Here is a 23,943-nt window from a genome sequence, read left to right on the forward strand (position 1 = left end):
AAAATAACAAAAAATTGACTTACTTTGCACCTCTGAGATCCAAATCTTGAGTAATAGCTTGTCTCACAGTGGATCCCCCAAAATAGAGTGCAGTGTCCTCGGCAAGAATTCCACAGTCGGTGCAAGTACTTCCACCTTCTAAGGACATCCATAAGTCAGGCTTGATTTCTTCACTGTCAAAGCGTTCCTTCAGGAAAGTCTGGGAAAAAGTTAAGTGGGATGTGGTTAAAAATAACAATTTCAGATGATAACTATGGCATATTTAAGACAATATAGAGTTACATCTTGGACTTAAAAAAAAAAATAGAACTGATTTCAAATCTTTCCCAAAGATGTTTTAAAAAAACAACAGGATATCTCCACAATGTTCTTTTCCAGCCTATATTGAAGATCATTTAAACTGCTAAAATAATGTTTAATAGTTGGAATTTAAAGTCTAGAGAAAAATCTTAAAAACAATTGTAAAGCCAACCATACTAACATTTTGTAAAAAGTTACTTAAGCATAAACCCCTAAATATATATGTTTATATTGTATATAAAAGTACTATTGTAATTTATTATATTATGAAACATTCAGAAAAAATGAAAAGTTAAAGGAATAAGATCAAATATAAACAGATGATCTAGCACTTTCCCCCCATCATTCCTCAATGGATTGTCCTGGAGTGTGTGCCCCCAACTTTGGAGACTGCTTTAGGCAGCCAGGATCTTCAGCTTCTAACACAGAGTGAACCTAGAACGTCTGTATGGTTAGGCAGGGACATTTGAAACCAAAGATTTCTGTATAAAGACAAAAGAAAATAAACCTTAGAAGGAAGTTTTAAAGACTTTTCACATGTTCATCAGGGCCAAGTTGCAGGGTAATGAAGAGAAGTACTCAAAGTCTAAAAGAAAATATTTTCTGGGGTCTCCAGTTTATCCTTTTATTAATAACTAAGAATGATCAACAAACAGGAATAGTCTACTTCCCAAAGAGAGTGGATAAAGTATTAAAGGTTTATGACTAAATTTTATGTAAAATTAGCTTATCCTCTCATATAATAGTCAAGATGTTGATTTTTTTTCTATTCATTCTGTCCATAGTATACTCATTTTGTTCATAATACAGTTTTGCATTGGGTAGAGATACAATGTTTTTTGTTTTTATAATCAGTGAAAATCTCTCACAAAAACAATTTGTTGTAGTTGCAATTACAATAATTGTCTACAGAAAAACGATTTTTTCAGTTCTTTAGGACTGTTTTCTAGTTGCTATCTTATGGCATAGTTAAAATGACTGAGACACTCTTTTTCTCAAACTTAGAGTATAATCAATTCTGTGGTTAAAGACATGCAGTTACATGTAAGTCTGTCTTTACCTCACTAATGGTTAGCAAATGAATATAATTTCGTAAGTGAAGGTTTGTATATAAGAAAACAAGAGTCAGAAGAAATGCATGATTAACCATGGAAACTCTTATAAGACTTGAATCAGAGTTTATAAACTTGTACAATTCTTATTCAACTGAGGAAACCAGTAAAATTTGAATGTTCATGAAAGAAACTCGATTTTTTTTAGTTTATTAAGTACCTCTGGCATATAAAGCTGTATGTCTTATGTGATAACCTCGTTTGTTAACAATAGACTAACATCTTCAGATACAAGTGAGCACTGTTCCACTGTTCCAATGTTATTTAAAATTTTTTCAATTCCAAAGTTGTTGAAGTATTGGAGAAAACAAAAATGACAGAACAGGTTTTGTTTACACTGTTTGCCTCTCATATGTTGGATTTCAATCGCTTGTGCTTTTTTTTAGCTTAGTCATTTTTCTGTTATAAAGATGAATGAATAGAATGTGTATATTGCAACTGTATTGGGCAACTGTGTTTGCTTTGCATATTAAATAATGATGTAACAGCTAAAGCTTTCAAAAATAACCTCTCTAATGTTAATACATGACCACATTTCAGCAGTTAACCAATCAGAACACAGAATTTTCTGAACAAAAATTCAGGCACCATTTAGGCCTTTTTGAAAATTTGGTCTTTTGTGATAATGTATCTGTATTATTTGCTTTATTTCATAACAGCAGCAGCAGTAACAGTATCCTCCTTCAAATAGTGTATTAATTGAAAGAGTGAAGTAAAAAGGCTTAATATTGACTCTCAAGAATATTTTAATAAAAAAAGAAAACCAGAGTGCTTATAGTCTTTAATCCATATAGCCTTGGCTTATTTTATGAATTGGGTAAATTATACTAAGCTAAGACATATTTTTAAAATTTCTACTCAAAGGATTTATTTCCTGGGGGAGTTAAAGAGCACTGTTAGAGATTATTAGTCTCACACGTAAGTTGGTTCTTAAGCATGGCCTGCAACGTAATGCTTCTGTCTGGGGCTTTCACTTTACCTTCAGAGTGTGAGTCAAGTAGCAGTTTGGCCCGGAGTACCCTGGATCACAGATGCACTGCTCCTTTAAACAGTCTCCATGGCCCCTGCAGTTGTCCAAGCATCCAGGGCCCAGATAGAAATTATCGATTGCCCACTGCATATCCGAGTACTTCTGATAGAACCTAAACCTTACTGGACTATTGACAATGCAAAAGAAAAATGTTAACTTTATTCAGGTCCATTTTCCCGCATGTGTATTCAGTACTCAGAGAAAAAAACATTTAAGACACTCTTACAGGATGAACTGGGTTAATATTAAATAAAAAATGTTTTCTGACCACCATTGTCTTTATATTTCTATTAATAGTAATGGAACTTTAAAGCTTTATATTTAAATTTTAATTTAAATTTTTATAATGTCTGAGCAGACTTACACAACAAAATGAAAATCAGTAGAATCTCTATTTTGAGATATAGAAATATTTTTAAACAAAAATCTGTAACTCTCGTAAATCAAGTTTTGTAATAACTGAAGTTCTGTGGTTGTGATGCAATTTAGATTCACTAATTGCATATCTGAAATTTACAGAAGATGAGTAAAGCCTTTGACAGAGCCTTGCGGGAATACACACAGCTCTCAGGTGGCTGGGAAACAGCAACTTCTGAGTTCCCTGAAGACAACCAATATTCTCAGAGTAACTATGCTAATTAGAAAACAATTTTGAAAGGTTATATTAAAGGCCAATTTTCCTGAGATCTTAATTTCATCATTGTTCTTCTCTGTCTTCTGGGGGAAAAAAGCCTTATAATTAACCCTATATTAAAATATATCACACTATTTTGGTTTAAAGAGTTCAAAGTGTATGAAGGAACTTTCTGGAGGGTGATATAAATGTTCTGTATCTTGTTATATGTAGCTGTTACATGGGTTACACAATAATAAAAACTTACTGATCTGAGTGATTAAGATATATGCATTTTACTGAATGTAAATTATACCTCATTATTAAAAAAAGAAAGTGAATGGGAGGGGGAAATGAGTCTATGACAGATGTTGTGATGGTTTTCCAGCATCCGTTTCACCCGGATAATTCATGTGAAATAATCGTTGTAATATAACTCCCCTAACTACTGAGTGGCTAACTTTTATCAACGGAATGCATGAAGCTGCTTGTTCTGGTTTTCTTGGAAAGAAAAGCAATGCTCTTTCTCTCTCATTGGACACAGGTAAGGAAGCATTCTCCTCCACTTCTCTGGCTGCCATCTTATGTTCAATAATAGCAAAGCCAGCCAGAGAGAGCTGAGGATGGTCCGATGCTGTAGACAGCTCAGCAAAAAATAAGAAAGAACAGTATTGTTGAAGACATTGTTCAACCTGCAAATCAACCAATCCTAGAGTCACTTATTTTTGGATTCTTTCATTATAGATATAATAAATTTTGAGCCAGTTTTAATTGGGTTTGCTACTACTTGCTGCTGAAAGCATCCTGAGTTAGTTCTGTAGCATGTTTAGATTCATTCCAGAAAACTCTTGAGTGGTCATACAGGAAATAATATATATGGGACACTGGAAAAGCCATGCGTAAGTAACTCATTCAAAGGCTCTGTAATGTTCTGGTCATATATCAAATCTGTTTTACAAGAAGTTCTTCATTTAGCCAGACTATATGATTAATACAGTGGAGATGCACCTGTCATTTTCTTTAATGTATCTCTTTTCCTAATTTTACACTAGAAGAGAAATCTTTTGGAATTGCCTTGCATTAGCATATCCATACGCTTTCCAGAGCATGGTTTGATCACCTCTGCTCACCACTGCTTCAGGCTAATTACTTTTTACTGCAGGTACAAAACATAATTTTTTTTTTCAGACAGGGTCTCGCTCTATCACCTGGGCTAGAGTGCAGTGACATCATCATAGCCAACTGCAACCTCAAGCTCCTGGGCTCAAGTGATCCTCCTGCCACAGCCTCCCGAGTAGCTTGGACTACAGGCATGAGCCACCACACCTGAGTAATTTTTCTATTGTTAGTAGAGATGGGGTCTTGCTCTTGCTCAGGCTGTTCTTGAGCTCCTGACCTCAAGCAATCCTCCCTCCTTGGCCTCCCAAAGTGCTAGGATTACAGGTTTGAGCCACCGTGCCCAGCCCATAGTGCTTTGATAAGAGAAAAATGAACCCTACAAGCCACACTTGTACAAATAGCATGAAGAGTTAGGATTTCTAAAAACAGTATGATGAGTTAGGATTTGCTCCTGGCTCTGTTTGTCATGGATTGATATGGAATAATGTGGAAAGTATATGGTCGTCCACAGTCTACAAGGTCGATGAGGTCACATACACCTTTTCATCTGGCTCCAAGGCCATCACTATTGCTCTGTCCCTAACTGAAGATACTGAGGTATGGAAAATGAAAGAGTCTGCCCAGGCCCACTTTGCCAAGTCTGAGGATTACTACTTGAGGTCTCCTGAAGTGAGCTCATCATGGAAGTCATCAGTTAGAGAACCTTTAGAATTAGGGAAGAAGAGAGCACTTTACATACAATTACACATAATTTCAGGCTTGACAATAGTGTCCCTAATCAACTTCTGCATGCTTGGAACTAAGCTTTATTTTAATTTTCCACTTACTTTCCCACTAAGCTTTCAGGAAGTGGGTAGGTGATCCTTTTCCATCCTCTAGTTGGAAAGAATACCGATGGCTGAGAAACACTTCCAGAGCATTTTGGGTCAGCAGGTAAGCACTGAGGGACCAGATAATTCCAGCTCACACCAAAGTCAGTAGAATATTGCACATGAATTTGATTCTGGGCAATTTTTTCAGATACTTTACATCCAACAGAGATCTAATAAACAGAAAAGCAAGATCGTCAAGGTATTAAAACCACATTACATGTTTTTGCTCTAAGGACTTGGCAGCAAGAAAGCTGCCGATCACTTGCTATACACGGCACCACATTCGCCTTGTATTTCCAGATTCAGTCTTTGTTCTGCTGATGGACAGGGGAAGTCAACATGGTTGCCCCAGGTGACAAACTGTAGAAAGTGCCAAATAGATTGTGCAGAGGGTTTGGAGAGAAGCTGAAACCTGCGCTTCTGCCACGCTGACTGATTGCCTTGGAAGGCCCGGGCCCACTCTTACAAATTGTTGTGTTAATGGTCTGGCACTTCTATCTGGCAGAACACTTAACCAAGAAGAATTGCTAACAGCTTTACCAATTATACTATTTTGTCCTACAATTTATGACTCTCAATAAATCACTTATAACTACAAGTAAGACACAATGAAGTGATAACAGAAGGTACTTTTAACAAAGTACAACACCCTTCATCGACTGGAGATAGTGATAATTGCAGCATTTGTTGCTAATACAGTGGGATTTAGGTAGACAGAATAAATTGTCTGGCAGAAAATTTTGGCCAAAATATTGGCCAAAGTTGATGTTGGCATTAATGCTAATCGTGCCTTTGTTTTCTGTAATTTTCTTTCTCCAGAAATATCCAAATGCTCTTGTAAAAAAAAAAAAGTAGAAATGACCATTATAGCTTTAATCTTCTCTTAGAGAAACAATTTGCCTAAGTCATATGATGATTTAACTGTAGGAGTTGGAATCCATATCCTACATTTTTATTATCAATATTTTGCTTTATCAGTTTTTTTTTCTTTTCTTTTTTTTTTTTTAGAGACAGGGTCTCACTCTACTGTCCAGGCTAGAGTACACTGGCACAATCATAGCTCACTGTAACCTCAGACTCCTCAAGCGATCATCCTGCCTTAGGCTCCTGAGTAGCTAGGACTATAGGTACGTACCACCATGCCCTGCTAATTTTTAAATTTTGTGTAGAGACAGGGTCTTGCTATGTTGCCCAGGCTGGTCTTGAACTCCTAGCCTCAAGTGATCCTCCTACCTCAGTCTCTGAAAGTGCTGGGATTACAGGCATGAACCACTGTGCCTGGCCTCTAACAGTGATTAATCCCAAGCAGAAACACATTTACTTCTATAGAAGTTTCACCTTATAATAGTTCAGAAATAAAACAATTGTAATCATTAAGCAATATATAGTTGAGTTGCATATTACCTTAATATTAAATTTTATTTTTCGAAGTATATACTAATTAAATATTAGATGATCTTTGTCTCTGCAATGTTTTTGATTTGTTATATTGCTAATGTATAGATATTTACAAAATCAAGACTGTAACATTTTCACCTTGAATTGCATAATCCAGCCTTCGGTGGGAGTCAGGTCATGGGTCACTGCGTACACCTCTCGTCCATCATGACTGCCACAGATCATAACACCGTCAGGGGAGTCACAGAATCTTTCTACTGTGCAATCGTCATGGAATAGCCAATGCTCATTCACTTAAAAAAAATTAAAAATCTTATGAAAATGTATGACAAAAATACCTGAAGCAAAGTTTCATTTTAAGCAAGAGCTTAGAATTATTTTAAGTAGAAATGTCTCATAATATTTTATATACAATCCATAGACAAAACACTAATGTAAACACATTGTTTGAGGAACGTGAGTACTAGGAGAATTGAGATATACCTACTATCTGATATTAGTACACATGCAAGTGTAGATATTAGTCTACACTTAGAAAAAAAGAGTGTGTTGTATGTATTGTAAGTGAAAATCAAGGGGAAATGGATATTTAATTTTTTTGACAGAGTTAATTTTTTAGGCAGTATCTAAAGAAGGAGAAAGAATTATTAGTAACACGATGGGGAAGAGAGAAAACTACTTCTACTCAAATTCTGGTGATATTATCTGGGTAATGAATTTTTTATAGCTTTACCAAGGTATAATTGATATATAAAAACCACACACATTGTACAATGAACACTATCTGGGTGATGGGCACACTTACAGCCGTGACGCAGCATTACAAAAGCAATCCATGTAACCAAAAACATTTGTACCCCCTTAATACTTTGAAATAAAAAAATTCTAAAATAATATTTGACCTTGTATATTTTTAAAGTGAGGTATACTTAAGCTGCAATGAACTGCACAAATCTTTGTTTCAATTACGTTTTGAAAAAATAACATTTTCTGTTATCTGAGAAAAAAAGTAACATTAAGGGACAAAGAAAATATACAATTAATAATATCGTAACAAATTTAGATCAAACTTTCTGACAGTCAAAGCAACAGGAAAAACATAATGTTACTTGCATTATTTGACAGAAATCTACCAAGTATTTTTTTTTTTTTTTTTTGAGACAGAGTCTCACTGTGTTGCCCGGGCTAGAGTGCCATGGCATCATCCTAGCTCACAGCAACCTCAAACTCCTGGGCTCAAGCGATCCTCCTGCCTCAGCCTCCCGAGTAGCTGGGACTACAGGCATGCGCCACCATGCCCGGCTAGTTTTTTCTATATATTTTTAGTTGTCCAATTAATTTCTTTCTATTTTTAGTAGAGACGGGGTCTCGCTCTTGCTCAGGCTGGTCTCGAACTCCTGAGCTCGAACAATCCGCCCGCCTCGGCCTCCCAGAGAGCAAGGATTACAGGCGTGAGCCACCGCGCCCGGCCACCAAGTATTTTTTGATGTGATTGCTCTTTCCAATAAAAACAAGCTTGTACTGGCAAAAATAAATAAATAAAAAATAAAATAAAATATACATCTTGATGAGTTTGGACATATATACCATCACCACAACCAAGGTAGATCCAACACCTCCCAAAATTTCCTTGTGTTCTTTTGTGTGTGGGTTTTTTTTTTCCGTTTGTTTGTTTTTTGGCAAGAACATCTACCATGAGACATATATCTTCTTAACATATTTTAAAGTGCACAATATAGTACTGTTAACTGTAGGTACTACATTGTATGGCAGATCTCTAGAACCTACTCATCTTGCATAACAGAAACTTTATACACATTGAAAAATGATTCCCATTTCTCCCTTTCCAGATCCTGGCAACTACCCTATTTAATTAGATAAACTAATGATTTTTGAAGTTAAGACACGACTTAAGAAAAATCAAGACTTTCCATCATGCAATTTGTTATAAAGAATAGTTTCAAGTCCTGAAATGTGAAGCCATACTTAATTTGGCAAGAAGTAAAGTATCATAAAGAGATTATTTAAGAAAGTAGGGCTGGGTGCGATGGCTCACGCCTGTAATCCTAGCTCTCTGGGAGGCCGAGGCGGGCGGATTGTTCGAGTTCAGGAGTTCAAGACCAGCCTGAGCAAGAGCGAGACCCCGTCTCTACTAAAAATAGAAAGAAATTAATTGGACAACTAAAAATATATAGAAAAAACTAGCCGGGCATGGTGGCATATGCCTGTAGTCCCAGCTACTCGGGAGGCTGAGGCAGGAGGATCGCTTGAGCCCAGGAGTTTGAGGTTGCTGTGAGCTAAGATGATGCCACGGCACTCTAGTCCAGGCAACACAGTGAGACTCTGTCTCAAAAAAAAAAAAAAGAAAGTAGAATTATCTCTAATATAATACTGTAATAAGTTTATCTCAGTAATGTTCTTAATATTTGATTATTTGGGTATGGATATTTAAATATTCCAGATATATATATTTTTTAATAAATCATAACTCCCTTTCTAAACCAGATCAACAGTTACACTTTGAGGAAGTGTACTCAATTAGCAAAAAATTACTGAAGGAATAGATTTGGAAGAATCTGAAGAAAACTTAAGCAGCAAGACTAGGAATTCATTAGTGCAGAGAACATCCTATGTGTTGAGCTTCTCTCTGTTTCTCTGTCACACACCACCCCCACTCACAATTCCTTTTCTCTTCTAGAAGAGGTGATTTTACATCATGATTTTTATCCCAGAAAGGTCAGAAATTAAACATATTCATAATAGTTGTTGCTTCTAATTCACTATGTAATTTGATTTTATATATCCAACTTTTCTCTAATGTAAACCATTACACAGGGAAAAATAAATGAGTAATTTAGCAAAGTTCTGAATCAGGTCCATATAAGCAAATTTTCTTAAGAGAATGAGAATACTTTGTAGCAGTGAGGGACATTTTAAGCTTTTTCTACTTACAAGGGTATTTATTTTTAAACAAGGGTGTTTTTTAATAAACATTTGCACTTACAATACAGTGCCACATGATATACCAATAAGCTAACTGATGAAATTAATTAACCTAAATATTCAGTAATATGAAAATATAAATTTTTATAGAATATTATATAGTCATTACAATTTTATTTTCAAAGATACTTAACGACATGGGGGAATGATAAGAATTTAATTCTAAATGAAAAAAGGCTACAAAAATATATAATTTAAGGTTGTAATTTTGTTAAAAATACGTTTATGTAAATGCATACAAAAAAAGGACTCTGAAAATATATGCCAAAATACTGACAATGGTTACCCCCTGAGTGATTTTTATTTTCATCCTCATGATTTTCTGTATTTTCTCAATTTCACATTTTGAACAGGTATTATTTTCACAACAAAAGCATTTTAAATTATTAAAATTTCTCAAATTTCAATTTTTTCCCCTAGCATATGCCATTCCACTAGAAGGTTCTTATGTCTTATTATTGTTAAATTATCCAGATTGTCATTTCTGTGCAAGATGCTACAGCTGAGTTGGGTGTGACACATGATCCCACTGTCTGAATCTATAGTCGTACAATATTATATCTATTTGTACTGTTTGGATACCATATTGGTATGAGATCCATAGTTAAATATCACTGTTTTATGTGAAGATACTATGTTTTTATGTAGTATAATCAAGTATATGGCATAGCAAAGATACATACTTAATAAAAAATACCACTTTAAAAAAAAGGTAACCAGAATAGTGTCATAAAATGAAAAGACATTAACAATAAGAACAGTATAGAGAGGGTCCTTCCCAGCTCACCAGCATTGATGAGTAGATATTAAAATGAATGACTAGGAAATGTTGGCTTTCTACCCAAAGCAGAAAACAAGATACACAGAAATGAACGTTTTCTAAGAAAAGTATTCTGCAAATAAAATTGTAGAATGCTATCTGTTAAAACACACTAGCTGGCTTGAATGAAAGACAAGTTTTAATTACAGGTCAACCAGGAAGGTTGGGAGAAACCAAAGGCTGATCCCCTTTTCATGGTGTCTACACTGTTTGAGCACCTGAAAAGAGTCCACGACTCACTCTTTTGAAAAGACTCCAGTCCAAACGACTGCACGTCCACGGGATTTTTATTTAGCACGAGTGCACAACTCACCTGAGGTTTTGTCCTCCATTAGCATGTCGAAAGCGATCCTCCCCACCGGGCCGGCGTCTGCGGGGGCGCGCTCGTGCTGGGGCACCGGGGCGCTGCTGAACGTGTCCAGCATGACGGTCCTCTGGTCGGCAGAGCCCGAGATGAGAACGTTGTCAATGGCCCAGTCGTTCTGATCCAGGCCATCGTGCCTTGGCTGCCACCAGCGGAAGCGAGTAGCGATCTCTTTAGCATCAGGAGGCAGAAGGATATTCACAAATCTATAAAAAAATGATGGGGGTGGGGGGTGGGGGAAAAACCCTTGTCAAATATCTCAAGTGAGGAAAAGATTTACAGCCAGCAATAAGATATTGTATGGCACGTGGTGGGGGAGGGGAGGACATTAGCTAAAATAATTTTTAAAAACCATGATTATCTGGCTTCATTTTATGAAATCTCAGTAGTCACTAAATTGGGGAAATGGAATGTGAACAAATTCAAGCATCCAGGAACCACCTACTTACTCTACCTGTCCTTAGGCAGGCCTTAGAGGGACTCCACAATTTTCTGCATATCTGGGGTATCGGAAGGCCTAGAGTATATACACTTTGGTAGACATCAGCCAATATTGACTTTTTTTCTGTCACCTAGAGGTTGGTTTCATGTGTTTCCTCCCCCTGGCACCTTGTTTTCACTCTAGTCCCATGAGTGCCAGCAATTGGCTTAGAATATGGACACTGGATTGTGGCAAAACGTTTGGGCCCTCAGCCTGAGGTTATCAGGTATGTTACCAATGTCTGTGGTGGGGACACTGACTTTGTTTATATGCTTTGTTGAAAACATTATACCAAGAAACGCCGGGTAAGAACTATGGGCTTACACGCCCATCATGCTATCCCAGACTCAATCACCAAGGACAGACATGGAAAAACGTGGCTCCATACTCCAATATGAACCTTAATAAACTAGAAATAATGTCGAAAATACTCCTTAATCACAATTGTGCATTAAAACCCAAAAATGTATCAAGCCCTTTTGCATTTATATTCACAATTCAAAAGGCCTATTGGGGAAAATAATTTTTTTAAGTTTACTATTCTCTGCATAAAGTTATCATTTTTTTTTAAATCTATGCTACTCTACCTCCCTTTAATTTCAAGGGCTGCCTCTTAGTGTCTGTGCTCCAGGACGGGGCCAACCAGCCAAAGTTCATCCCGTGCAAAACCCTTAAACTGAGGGCTTCAATGACAGTGGCTTTAGTAGTTATCTTTCACATTAAAGAGGTTTCATTATGTTAGTTTTGTTTACACAGTATCTCCTTGTTGGTTTTACTTTTCCTTTCTCTTTTTTGTCTTGAGGTACAGTGGCCAGAGTAGTGGGCAGTACTCCAGAGGGGGACTAACCAAGACTCATTCCAAGCTAGGATGCTTCTAGTTGGATTTCTAACATTTGGGTTTTAAATATAACACTTTTTTTTGGCAATGCCCATCATTTTGTGCACCCTTTGGACCAGGAAGATAGCTTACTGGATCTTGGTCTTAGGGAAGCAAAGTGTAGACTAGAAAGTGTGAAGCCTAGACCCTCACCTGGGTGGGTATACCAGCTGGGAGACCATCACCCTTTAGGCAGAGTCTTTTCCAAAGTTCATTTCCTCATGTATCTCAATTTTGAAACTCACTGCACCTTCACCTTCTTTTTGTATGCTCACCTTGTGAGAGCTTCGTAAAATTTACCTCCATTGCTTTGGCATGTTTAATTAACATTTGAAAATGTATTACATAATATCAGAAACCTACCAGTTTCTGGAGGGATGCACAATAACTCTTCTTCACCCCATGCAATGATCTTTTCTCTCTATTTTTTCTTTCTTATTTCTAATTTAGCTTTTTTTTCTCTGATAAATCCTGGACCACATTTAAGAAACTTTTGGAGTGGAAATTTATCTAACGCGGCTTGGAAGTCTAAATAAATTATGAACACTGTTCCTACCTTAGTCAATCCGTTTCTCTGTCAGAGAACTAAAGTAGATTAGAGTTCTGCTTTTACCCTAGAGAAACACAACTCCCTTCTCCACGTACATTATGACACTTAAGTGTTTAAGAACTTAAACCTGAGAGTCTTCCTCCATAAAGACCAAGGAAACAGGTTACTTGGCTTGTCTGTTATCTCTTACTAATAGATGAGTACATTTTTCACACCAGAAACTGAGTACCAACTAGCTTCGAGATGGATTCCTTTAACAGTGTCCTGCATTTTAATGCAAGTGCAAGATTTAAAATTTTCGCTTGGGGCAGAGATGGCTGGTATTTCCTCCATTGCCATTCTCCTTTACTTCCTTCATAACAGGAGCCCATCTTTTTTATCGAGGTGACTAGTTGCCCAGAATAAACAAATGTCCAGCCTTCTTGCATCTGGGTGTGGCTATGTGACCAGATGCTAGCTAATGGAATGTGAATGGAAGTACGTGCAACTGTCAGGAAGTGTCCTTAAGGAGAGACAGCACACCCTTCCTGCCCCATCCTCCTTCCTACTGCCAGAAATGTGGAGGGGCCGGCTGCCCTTTTGGACCTTGAGATGGAAGTCACATGTTTAGTGCAGCAGAAAAATAAGATAGGAGGAACCTGGGTCACTGGTGCTTGTAGAGCCACCATGGCAGTGCTGGACTACTTTTTTGGAGATCTAATTTACATAAGAGAGAGAGAAAAACTTTTAAGTTATTTTGGGTTTTCTGTCATTTACAGTTGAACTTATTCTTAACTGAGATTTTGAATTGAAATGATCATTTATCAGACTCTTTTTATTTGACTCAATTTTTAGCCTGCATCTGGCTTGTCATGCACTAGGGATTATCTATGTTTCTTGATTGGGCTACATTTCTTTCTCTCCTCTTCTCTCCAGCCTCATATCCCTCCTGCCTTTCTCTCTCTTTCTTTTCTTACCCTCCTCCCCCCTCTTCTCTCCTTCTACTTTAATGAATATGCCCTTTTCCTTTTTTAACAACCTCTTTGACATTTCTCGTTCATTGGTCATATTTATTGCTTTTGGCCCTTCAAGAATATATATATTTTTAATGACTACTTTTAAAATATGTTTACTTTTAAAATAGTCTCTAGGCTTCTTAAGCATATTCACATTTTATTGTGTTTTTGACCCCAGAATTCTCTAAAACTGGACACTATATAAACAAGTATTTGTTTTTGTTTCCATTTTCCCAAAATGTTGTTGAAATTAACTATCATATACTCATTAATTTCTATGGGTTTTTTCACTGGGTTTATTTATTCACTGTTGGCATTATGGTAGCATAATTCATCTTATCTTGAGATATGAAAACTAGTTGTTCTTAAAATACAAATCCAAACCAGTTATTTACCCAGTTCGGAAACCTTTCTTCATGTCAGTCCCAGAGGCATCCTCTACCAAGGAGTAATTTCAAGGTCTCCTTCAGTCCCCTGTGACTGACTGCTAGCAGGCCTTACACAGCATCTTTGCTCAACTGCTAGCTATCAGAGGTAAAATGGAATACAAACCCGGGTTTACTGTACTGGTCATAGAAAATTTCCATTAGCAAGTTCCAAGTAATGCCTCCATTGACAGAATATTCCAGGAGAACACCTTGGTTACGGTTGTTTGGTGTAATCAGACATCCGTACATGAAGTAAAATTGGATAAACTCGGCATTAGTGAGGTTTAGATCCACAGTGACTAACAATCGACTACAACCCTGAGGAAAAGAAGCAGAATGAAAAAAAAAAAACAGTGATAAGGAATCTTGCTTGCAGATTATAGATTTTCTCTGGCTTCCATCCTTTTAAATATCCTTTGTAATACAAGTCACACGGTATTCTAGCACTGATATCATTAACATCTCTCTTACTATGCTAGCTCCTAGGATGGTGCCCAATACACAGTAGTTACCTAGCAAATGTTTGCTGAACTTTGAAATTTCAATATTCAAGACTTACTTAGAGTGGGCAATATAGTCTAAGGACATTATCTATTTTTTTGTTTTACAAACAAGATGAGGGCTGGAATTAAAGTAACTGTTCTATGTTTTTATTAAGCTATTTCTAATTTTTCATAGGCATTTATTAGATTTTTAAAAGGCATCAACTATTAATAAAATAACATGTTAAAATGACCATTTTAATATGAAATTTTAAAATGGTTCCATCTAAAAGTTTCATATTATTTAATTATAATTAGAGATAATAGTTGTAAGTTTTAAATTTAAACTTTCATGGTAGATTTTAATGGCATCTATATTAACTTATTAATTAATGTCCATAGGTAGCTATTTCTTAGTTGAACACGTGTGAAAAGCTAGGCTACTTACAGTTCTATCTAAGCTGGGAAGAGAATCCTGAAAACTGGATTCTTAGTGTTGATGATTATAAAAATCCTGTATGCTATATATCCTCTTGTTGCTTCTAGGCTAAAATATTTAATATAAATAATACACTTCATTGGTACAAATGTAAACTCTAAGGTAGAGCATGCTAGGTAAATAAAGAGCTGCCAGTACATTTGTTATCTTAAAAAATTAATTTGCTGATTTAATCATGGTATCAGAGAAATTGTACTTTTTTTTTTTTTTCTTTTTTGAGACAGAGTCTCGCTTTTGTTGCCCGGGATAGACTGAGTGCCGTGGCGTCAGCCTAGCTCACAGCAACCTCAAACTCCTGGGCTCAAGCAATCCTTCTGCCTCAGCCTCCCGAGTAGCTGGGACTACAGGCATGCGCCACCATGCCTGGCTAATTTTTTCTATATATTTTTAGTTGTCCGATTAATTTCTTTCTATTTTTAGTAGAGACGGGGTCTCGCTCTTGCTCAGGCTGGTTTCGAACTCCTGAGCTCAAACAATCTGCCTGCCTCGGCCTCCCAGAGAGCTAGGATTACAGGCGTGAGCCACCACGCCCGGCCGAGAAATTGTACTTTAAAACAAAGTCATCTTGGTCAGAAAAGTAGAGTAGCTATAAAATTTCTCAAAGAAAGTTTCCAACATTGCTCCTGTCATTTGCAAGATAATATGCTATAAATACAAGTGTCTAGTAATTTCTGACAATTATTCTTTCTTGACTAATTTATAGAAAGGATTAATTGTTGTTAATAAATTCAGGAATGCTTGAAGCTCATTTTCCAGATTTTTGGCTCCTTAAATCCCAAATCTGTTGCAGGCTCAAGAGTTTTCAATACGAGCTTCATCCAGATGGAAGACCTCACACATTGTGCAAGTACTCTCTTCCAGGATGGAAATTCACTCAAGTCCTTTATAAACGTGTATTTGAATATGCCCTGTGCTGACACTGCCCTGAATAATTAAGTTGTCTCAACTGACTTGTGTTAGAAAAATGCCGGAAACAATTAGTATTTTCTGATTTGTAGAAAGTTGCAAGTTCAGATCAGGGTTGTGTATTTAGGGTAACTAACTCTGCATTTTGATTTGCCCATTAAATTTCAGAAGAGACTCAACTATTTGGGGGGAACTTAGAGGATGCAGAAATGAGTAACCAGTAGCCAAACCACTCACCCCACTGAAATGGAGAGCCATTCCCGAAGCCACAGCTCCACATACTGTACTCAATTTCCCTCCATTCACAGTCAGCCAGTTCTGGTTGGACGGAGCTCGATTGAAGTTGTCTTTGAGTTGGGTTGGAAGAGAGGTCTCAGGTTCATCACAGTACAGGCCACCCCACTGCTCATCACAGCTGGGTGTAGAGCAAGAGAAAGGAAAAGTCAATATCAAACAAAGCCCCTGCAAGTGTGTTCTCAAATTAGTGAAGCCAACTCTTTTTCCTAGTCTAGGATGATGAAAAATTACTGATTTTCACAGAGCTGGCTATAATTCACCTGCTCTTAACAGTGCTTTAGATTAGAAATAAGCTGTGAATTAACTACCCCTAGGATTTCCTAAAGTAGTGACTTACGGTTACAGGTGGAGAGAAAGAAGCAACTTTAAAGAATCTACTAAAGCCCTGCCTCAACATGACACAGCTTTGAATGGCTGATAAACAGTTGCAGCTGCTACAGTAAACTGGTAGGTCCTAATAATCTATGAAATTGGTCTTTTTAACAGAGGCTTTGAGCCACTTAGGGATCCAAGAGGCCAAGTTCCAAACAGCAGAGAATACTTTGAATAGTAACTGTCATCTCTGACCAAAGGCTCAGGGGCTCAAGGGTCATCCTAAGTACGGGCTAAAATCATTAATCAAAGGAAAGACTTCCCACGTGTGTGAGATCAGTGGGAAGGGACTATGAATTCTCTAATGGCACCTTCATTCATACTATCCCATCAAACCACGTAAAAATAAAGCACAGAGGTCTACAGTGCACGCTCACACACACACTTTATTTAGATTTTTCTGAAGACACTAAGGTTCTCTAAAAGTAATATATTAATATTAGGCCTCTCCATCAAATAATCCTGGTAAATTGGCAAGACATTTACATACTTCCTTACACAACACAGGAATAGCAACTAAACCACGTCAAATGCATATCCTTACATATATTCAGACCTCAGTGAGAAAAATACTTATGATGCATTACTTTTGGTCAGAACATACTGAACTCTTGAACTTCTTCCAATGTCATTTTCAAGGCTCAAGTGTATCACAGAAACACAGAAGGAAGTAAAATATAGTCAATTATAATTCAGCCTTCTCCTGACAAGATAGCTATTGTTCAGTTCCTAATCTCTAAGCAAGAATGAAGATACAACATCCATCAATTCCACAGTTAGCTCAATATCATATTTTAGGGAAAATGTATAACTTGAGGTAGCTTGGGAGTGATTCAAAAATCAGTTTCCGAAAAAAATGTCCTAAATGGAATATGAGTCAGGAGCTTTCAACAGAAGGAAGAAAGAAATCTACTTACACACAGTTTCCCTGGATGCACCTCCCATGGCCACCGCACATGTCTATGCAGCCATCCCCGATATAGACATTATCTATTGCCCACGTCTGCTGCTTATCAAAAGGAGCTGGTTGATGCCAACGGAAACGGGTGGCTTGGGACCTTTGAAGAAGAAGAGAATTATAATGAAGGATGCAGTGGAGAAGAGAATGTGTTCTGGTCTGTTTGAACAGGGTGTGGAAAGTAACACAAAAGCAAGTACCTTCCCAGTCCTGTTCTAAAAAGAACATTCATTATCACAATAGTCTATGCAAAACTTTGGTTAACAAATCAAACCAACCAAACTGCAATAGCTTGATCCTATATTTTGGCCCAGTGACGATCTTTCGGAGCCTTGTAAAAACAGACTAAATCAAAGACAAAAACTAATCCTAAAACTGGAAGCCTCAGGAGAACAGTGAGCCTTGAATTTTGCATGGGAGTATTGTGGGGTGACACCAGGGCTGCTGCTGACTTCTATATGCAAATTAGGCAAAGATGCCCGTCCTGAGCAGCTGCAACCCCTCTGCATTCAGCTGGGGAACAGAATACGGGCTGGATTTCAGCTTCCCACTTAACTTCCTAAAGCCAGACGCTTGTGCGGTGGGCCCACTGGTCCACCTCACACGGCATTCCTGAGGCGTCCCCCCAGGGAAAGCCTTAGAGACAGTAAGGTGTAAAGCAGAGGGATCAATGAAACTCTAGATAACTAAACAAAGAAAAGCGAGAGCAAAATAAGACCAGACTCATTTTATGTTGATTTAGAAGCGATATAAGTAAAACCAAAACAGAGGTTCTCCCATTCCAGAAGCAGAAATATGTTTGCTCATTCGCACAGTTCTGGGGAGTGTCTTGTTCAGAAACACAAATACACATGTGTTTTTCAGAGGCACTAGATGGCAGTAAAATCCAAACAATGCCCGAGGCTCAAGTGAGTTGAACATTAAAAGACTGGTAGATGAAATCATTTGTGTTTATTGATCCATATACATTTTGTCATTGAGAGACTGTTAGTCATTTGACTATCTCTTTTAGGCAGCACAAAAGACCAAACAACGGCAAGGATTTTCCAATTGAAAACATTTATATTAAGTTTTCAAAATAGGAAAGAAATAGAACTAAAATCTTCACTCAAAATAGGGAGTTCAGTCCAGTACACGTCCACTGAGCAGAATCTATGCACGAACTGATTTCTTCACCATCCTTCTTGCTCCCAAGTTCCCCCAGCAGAGTTATTTCTGCCTAACACCCTCCTATCACTTCCTGTTGCATTTAACTTGAACCTAAGCCCTCTCCTTGGCCCACGAGGTTCTGCCTGAGCTGGGCCCTCTCCTCTCTTGATTTATCCCAGCCACTCACCTCCGGAGTACTTCTTCTCTTAGTTCTCAAAGCACACCAAACTCTTTCCCACCTTTCTGCCTGCACGCTTTTCCTTCTGTCTGTCTGTCTCTGCCTGGTATATCCTTCAGGTCTCAGAGGAAATGTCAGGTCCTCACAGAGCAATTTTCTTCCTGATCCCTTTTAAAAGGATACTTCTTCCGTGTTCTTTTCCTTGCATAGCACTTGTCACAATTATAGTCAGCCATTTATTTGCATACGTATTTGATATATGTCTGTCTCCTCTGAGGAACAGTAAGTTATAAAGGAGCAGGCAGGGTTGATCTGTTTATGCTCAACGTCATGCACCCCATGTACAGCATCTAGTGCTTAGGGGAGTTTGTTCCAGGGGCCGCCATTCTCACGGTGAGCTATGTGAAGCTGCCCCCCTCTCCTGGAGTTGTGCAACTCAGTGGCTCTGCTGATGAGTTATTTTTCATGACTAAATTTATTAACAGCTATATCTCTTTATGTGCAGTAACATCTCATAAATGACGTAGTGGAACACCATATTTTCATAGCATATAATTACCTGGGTTCTGATAACTAGTCAACATTTATATATTTATTCTGCATTCCTTTTATACATTTATTCTGCATTTCTTTTAGATTACAAGCTTCTGAAGGGCAGGGAATATCTCTGTATCACTTCAAGGAGTATTGTCTTGGATCCTCAGTGCTTATATAGGGTAGATAAGTAATAAACTTTCCTTGTTCCCCTAATATCTTAGGGGAACAGCCCTTATCACCTTATATTAAAAGTGCCTATTTGTATGCAGTTTCCTCTGTTAGATTATTCTTATTTACCATTTTATTGTTGGTGGCATCTATAGATGGGGCTTCATAAACATTTACTTAAAGAATATTAAGTCGATAGCAATAAAGATGACCAGAAAGAGTCAAATAAGAGATGTCTTGTAGGCTGGACAGGCAGTGACTGATGGCTGTTAAAGGGGGAGAGGTCCCAGTAGTTCAGAGGTGGCATGGGCTGCCTAGCAGGTGGTGGCTTTCTGATCACTGGCTGTGTTTAATCACACTCTGGGCAACCACTTAGAGAGACCGCACAGAAGATTTAAGAGCCAGATGCATTGTTGGGGTTGACAGCCTTTATGGGGACTTCCAACGCTGACATTTTCCATTTATACAACTTTCTGGCATTCCACAGAAAAGGACACAGTGGGAAACCACGTGAAGAATGTACTACCCCCGAGTGGCCAACAGGAGTAAAGATAAGTGGGTACTCTCATTTGTACTCTGGCACTAGTAAGTTCTGTGTCCCTGGTGAGAAACTAAACATTATAATGAGGGAGTTAAATGAGATGATTTCTAAGGCCCCTTCTCAAATGTGATGATTTTATATTCTTAGAAATAACTGCACCTAGTAATTATGTGCCCATAAAACAAGGATGCATATACTAACCAATATTATTTTATAAAAAGAGGAAAAACTTCTACTAAGGGGAAGAACTGGAATATAAGTTAAAAATGAGAGTCTGGAAGTTGAATTGCCAGGACTTCCTATTCCCAGCCCTGTCATAGCTTCACTATGTGAAGAGGCCAAATCACTTATGTTTATGTGCTGACACTTCCCTGTCTATAAAACTAGGGAAATGCTACTTCCTGCCTCACAAGGGTGTTGTGAACATTAATTAGGTCGTGTTTACCAAGACCTATGAGTGTCTTGGTGGAGTTCCTTGGCAGGTGTCATCGTTTATCCTGAAGATTCCTTATAATGATGGCCACCACCAGCTGCTACTTCTTGGAGATACGGGAAAATGGCCTCAGAGCAGATCTTTCATTCTTCCATATCCTTGAAGTCTTTCCCCTTGCTTCTTTTCTGAATTTATACCATTTCTTTCCCATCTATAGCACATAGTAAATGCTACCTAAGCATTGCGTAGTGGGCATCCTTGCTAAGTAGTTATTGCCAACTGTATGGTTCCTATCACTGGTACCTTTCCCCACACTGCCTCCACCTTTTAATAGATTTCCATACACTTTTCAGAGTCTTTGTTTCTTCTCTTTTCTTCAGAATGACTCTATCTACCTATGAAGTCCTCATTGTCACCATCATCATCATAAGAAAAAGCCCTTTGAAAGGAATCATGCATATTTTTTAACCTCTTCACTCTTCCCTGACATTTCCTGTACTCCCAAAGAGATACGTAAAATATGTTGGCCTAGAAAATCTACCCCAACCCTCCCACTCTACCAATGAAGACGATGAGGCCCAGGAACCTAAGACACACTGATTTACTAATAAAACTGAGACAAAGTTCAGTTCATTATTACTTTGTATTCCCATTAAGTAAATCTTCCAGAACTTGACGACAACTTCAATGAAATCATCTTTCCCTTGCCATCACCCCTAAATATGAACAGTTGTTTAGCTATGGAAGGTGGTGTGCATTGCTGCTATATGTACACACAAGTCTATTTATCTTGACTTCCGTGTCAGTTTCATAGCTGAAGCCCTTGGCCCTCTGTGTTTGAATTAGAGGTTCTCCATTTGAAAATGTGTCCTGTATTTTCCTTGCTAGCCAAGACCTTTATATTTGGCATAAAATTTCCTCCATTAGCCTATTTATTTTTATTAGTCAAAAGTAGAAAACATTCCAAAGAAGATATATAAATGGTCAATAAGCAAACACACAATAAGATGTTTAACATCACCAGTCATTAGAGAGATGCAAATCAAAACCACAGTGAGATACAACCTCACACCCAAGAGGATGACTGTGGTAAAAAAGACAGACAATAACAAGTGTTGACAAGGATGTAGATAAATTGGAACCCTTGTACATTGTTGGTAGGAATGTAAAGTGGTACAGCCACTGTGAAAGAAAATTGTCAGTTTCTTAAAATGTTGAACATAGGTACCATATTACCCAGCAGTTCCACTCCTAGGTATATACCCAAGAGAAATGAAAACACAAGTTGACACAAGAACTTGTACACGAATGTTCATAGCAGCATAAAAGGCGGAGAGAACCCAAATGTCCATTAACTAATGAATGGATAAATAAAATGTGGCAAATCCATATGATGGAATATTATTCAGCCATAAGGGGGACTGAAGGACTGATACATGCTACAGTGTCGATATCTGACCCTCGATGCTAAGTGAAAGAAGCCATTCATAAAACAAACACAATTATGTGATTCCATTCATAGGAAATGTTCAGAATAGGCAAATACAGAATGTAGATCAGTGGCTGCCTAGGGCTGGGATGGGGGATGGAGAGTGGGGAGTCACTGCTAATGGGTACAGGATTTCTTTTAGGGGGACAAAATGTTCTAAAATTAGATTGTGGTGATGGTTTCACACTCTGTTTACTCATTTTTAGTAATGACTAAAACCCACTGAATTGTACACTTTAAATGTGTGAATTGTATGGTATATGAATTATAGCTCAACAAAGCTGTTTTTTTTTTTTTAAGTGAAGACTATTAGCTATAAAAAGCTATTGCTAAAATGCAAGTTTTCCTCAGGAATCCTAATCACAAAAGGAGTTGGAAGTCTCTTATTTACACAAGTAAGTAGAAAGGGGGTCTTCTGGGGCCACATTTGTTAGTGGAACTAAGTCTGGGTGAGCCTGCCCCTGTGCTGAGGTGCCTGAGAGGACCCAACTAGGAAGAAGCAACAGCCTCTGAGAAGCAATAGTCACAGGCTTGGCCTCACCTCTAACTGGCATATGAGACAGCTAACATACCAAGGCAGCAATGGTATACCTTTATGTTCCAAAACCATGTTTTATTAAAGCAGAGTGCTCCTAGAATCATGAGCATACTCTGACTGTTGAGGGATTAACAGACTTTGCCAGGAACAGTCTTTCTAGTATAATACGCAGGGATACATTACAGAACTGTGTATTACTTCAAGGCTTATGGTACAGTGATTATGAGAGAATATGTATCACACAGAAAATATTTCCCTATAACTTTTATTTAGTACTTTCACATTTCCTAAATCAGTCCATAGTGGCTGTTAGAGATTCTGTTTCTGGTGTTCATGTTCTTAATCTCTAAGATGAGTCTTGGGTGCTGCCATTAAGCAAAATGAGATGATCTGGCCTGTGGCTCCTAGGGGAAGGGTCCGTTACCTTCCTCCAAGCAAGCTGTATAGTCCCCAGCATTGGGAAAAAGCATATGTCAGCTCAACTGAACAGAGAGCCACAGCCCATGACCTACAGACAACAGCTAGAGAAAAAGTAAGCTCTAGGAGGCATGAACCAGGGTGTGAATGGATTACTTATGGTGAAGGACTCTAAAGGGGTGAGCCATCAGAGGGGGGCACAAAGACCATGCCCTGCGGTAGATCCACATAGTGCATTGAGTTATGAATAAAACAAAGAAATCACACTCTGGGGTGGAAATAAATGAAGGGGTGATTCTTAGAAAGTGTCTTGTTCAATTGGCTCATTTCACAGGTGTGGGGACTGCCAGCAAGGAAGGGGGACTTATACAACTTCTTAGCTTTAGCACTAAACCTAGAATCCACCTGGCTTAGCATGTTATTGCTGGACTTGATGTGTTGCTGAGAACCCTGGTTGTCCTGGATGGTCAGCAAAGGCTGGAAGACCATAGATCTGGCAGCTAGCAGTGGGAAGCTTAACCCAGGTATCCCAGATCTCATGGTACAAAAATTCTCTCTTGGTGATTATAATCAACACTATGAATTGTAGGATGCTACATGACTGAAATATTTTTGGATTTTTAGGTAGCATTAATCTGTCCACAAAAGAATGTATACTGCCATTTGATCTTCTTTTCTACTAAACTTTCTTATAATACATGGAGGTCTGAATACTTGTATGAGAGAAGTGTTTGGCCTATAGGTTCAGGGTCCAAACAATCCTAATTATCCATCTATACCAATATGTACAAAGTCAGCTAAATCTCAAATTCTCTGATAAAACTTTGACAACACTGTTGGCAACTTATAAAGCGTAGAGGGTATCTATCCTAAGTATGCACTTAAAAAATAAAAAAGAAAAAGAAACAGAAGAAAAGAAAGCATAGAGGGAATGCAGAATTTCTGGAAATAGTTTTAATTTCTGCTGTAGTAGAAATGGAAATAGATTTAATTTGTTTTAATGTAGTATCCAAAATA

General features: G+C 37.8%; 1 protein-coding gene across 1 annotated transcript in view; it reads right to left on the reverse strand.

Annotated features, from left to right (window-relative positions):
• The window catches only part of RELN (reelin), a 462,655-nt gene that overhangs the window by 24,264 nt on the left and 414,448 nt on the right, over nucleotides 1-23,943 (reverse strand). Inside the window, exons 47-54 of the mRNA XM_012650296.1 lie at nucleotides 17,436-17,576; nucleotides 16,087-16,264; nucleotides 14,087-14,280; nucleotides 10,581-10,837; nucleotides 6,583-6,737; nucleotides 5,002-5,216; nucleotides 2,392-2,569; nucleotides 24-199 (exon numbers count right to left, since the gene is read on the reverse strand). Coding sequence (XP_012505750.1) covers nucleotides 24-199; nucleotides 2,392-2,569; nucleotides 5,002-5,216; nucleotides 6,583-6,737; nucleotides 10,581-10,837; nucleotides 14,087-14,280; nucleotides 16,087-16,264; nucleotides 17,436-17,576 — 1,494 coding nt within the window. The remainder of the gene's footprint in view (nucleotides 1-23; nucleotides 200-2,391; nucleotides 2,570-5,001; nucleotides 5,217-6,582; nucleotides 6,738-10,580; nucleotides 10,838-14,086; nucleotides 14,281-16,086; nucleotides 16,265-17,435; nucleotides 17,577-23,943) is intronic.

Source organism: Propithecus coquereli, unplaced genomic scaffold, assembly GCF_000956105.1.
Source record: "Propithecus coquereli isolate 6110/MARCELLA unplaced genomic scaffold, Pcoq_1.0 Scaffold32, whole genome shotgun sequence".
NCBI lineage: Eukaryota > Metazoa > Chordata > Mammalia > Primates > Indriidae > Propithecus > Propithecus coquereli.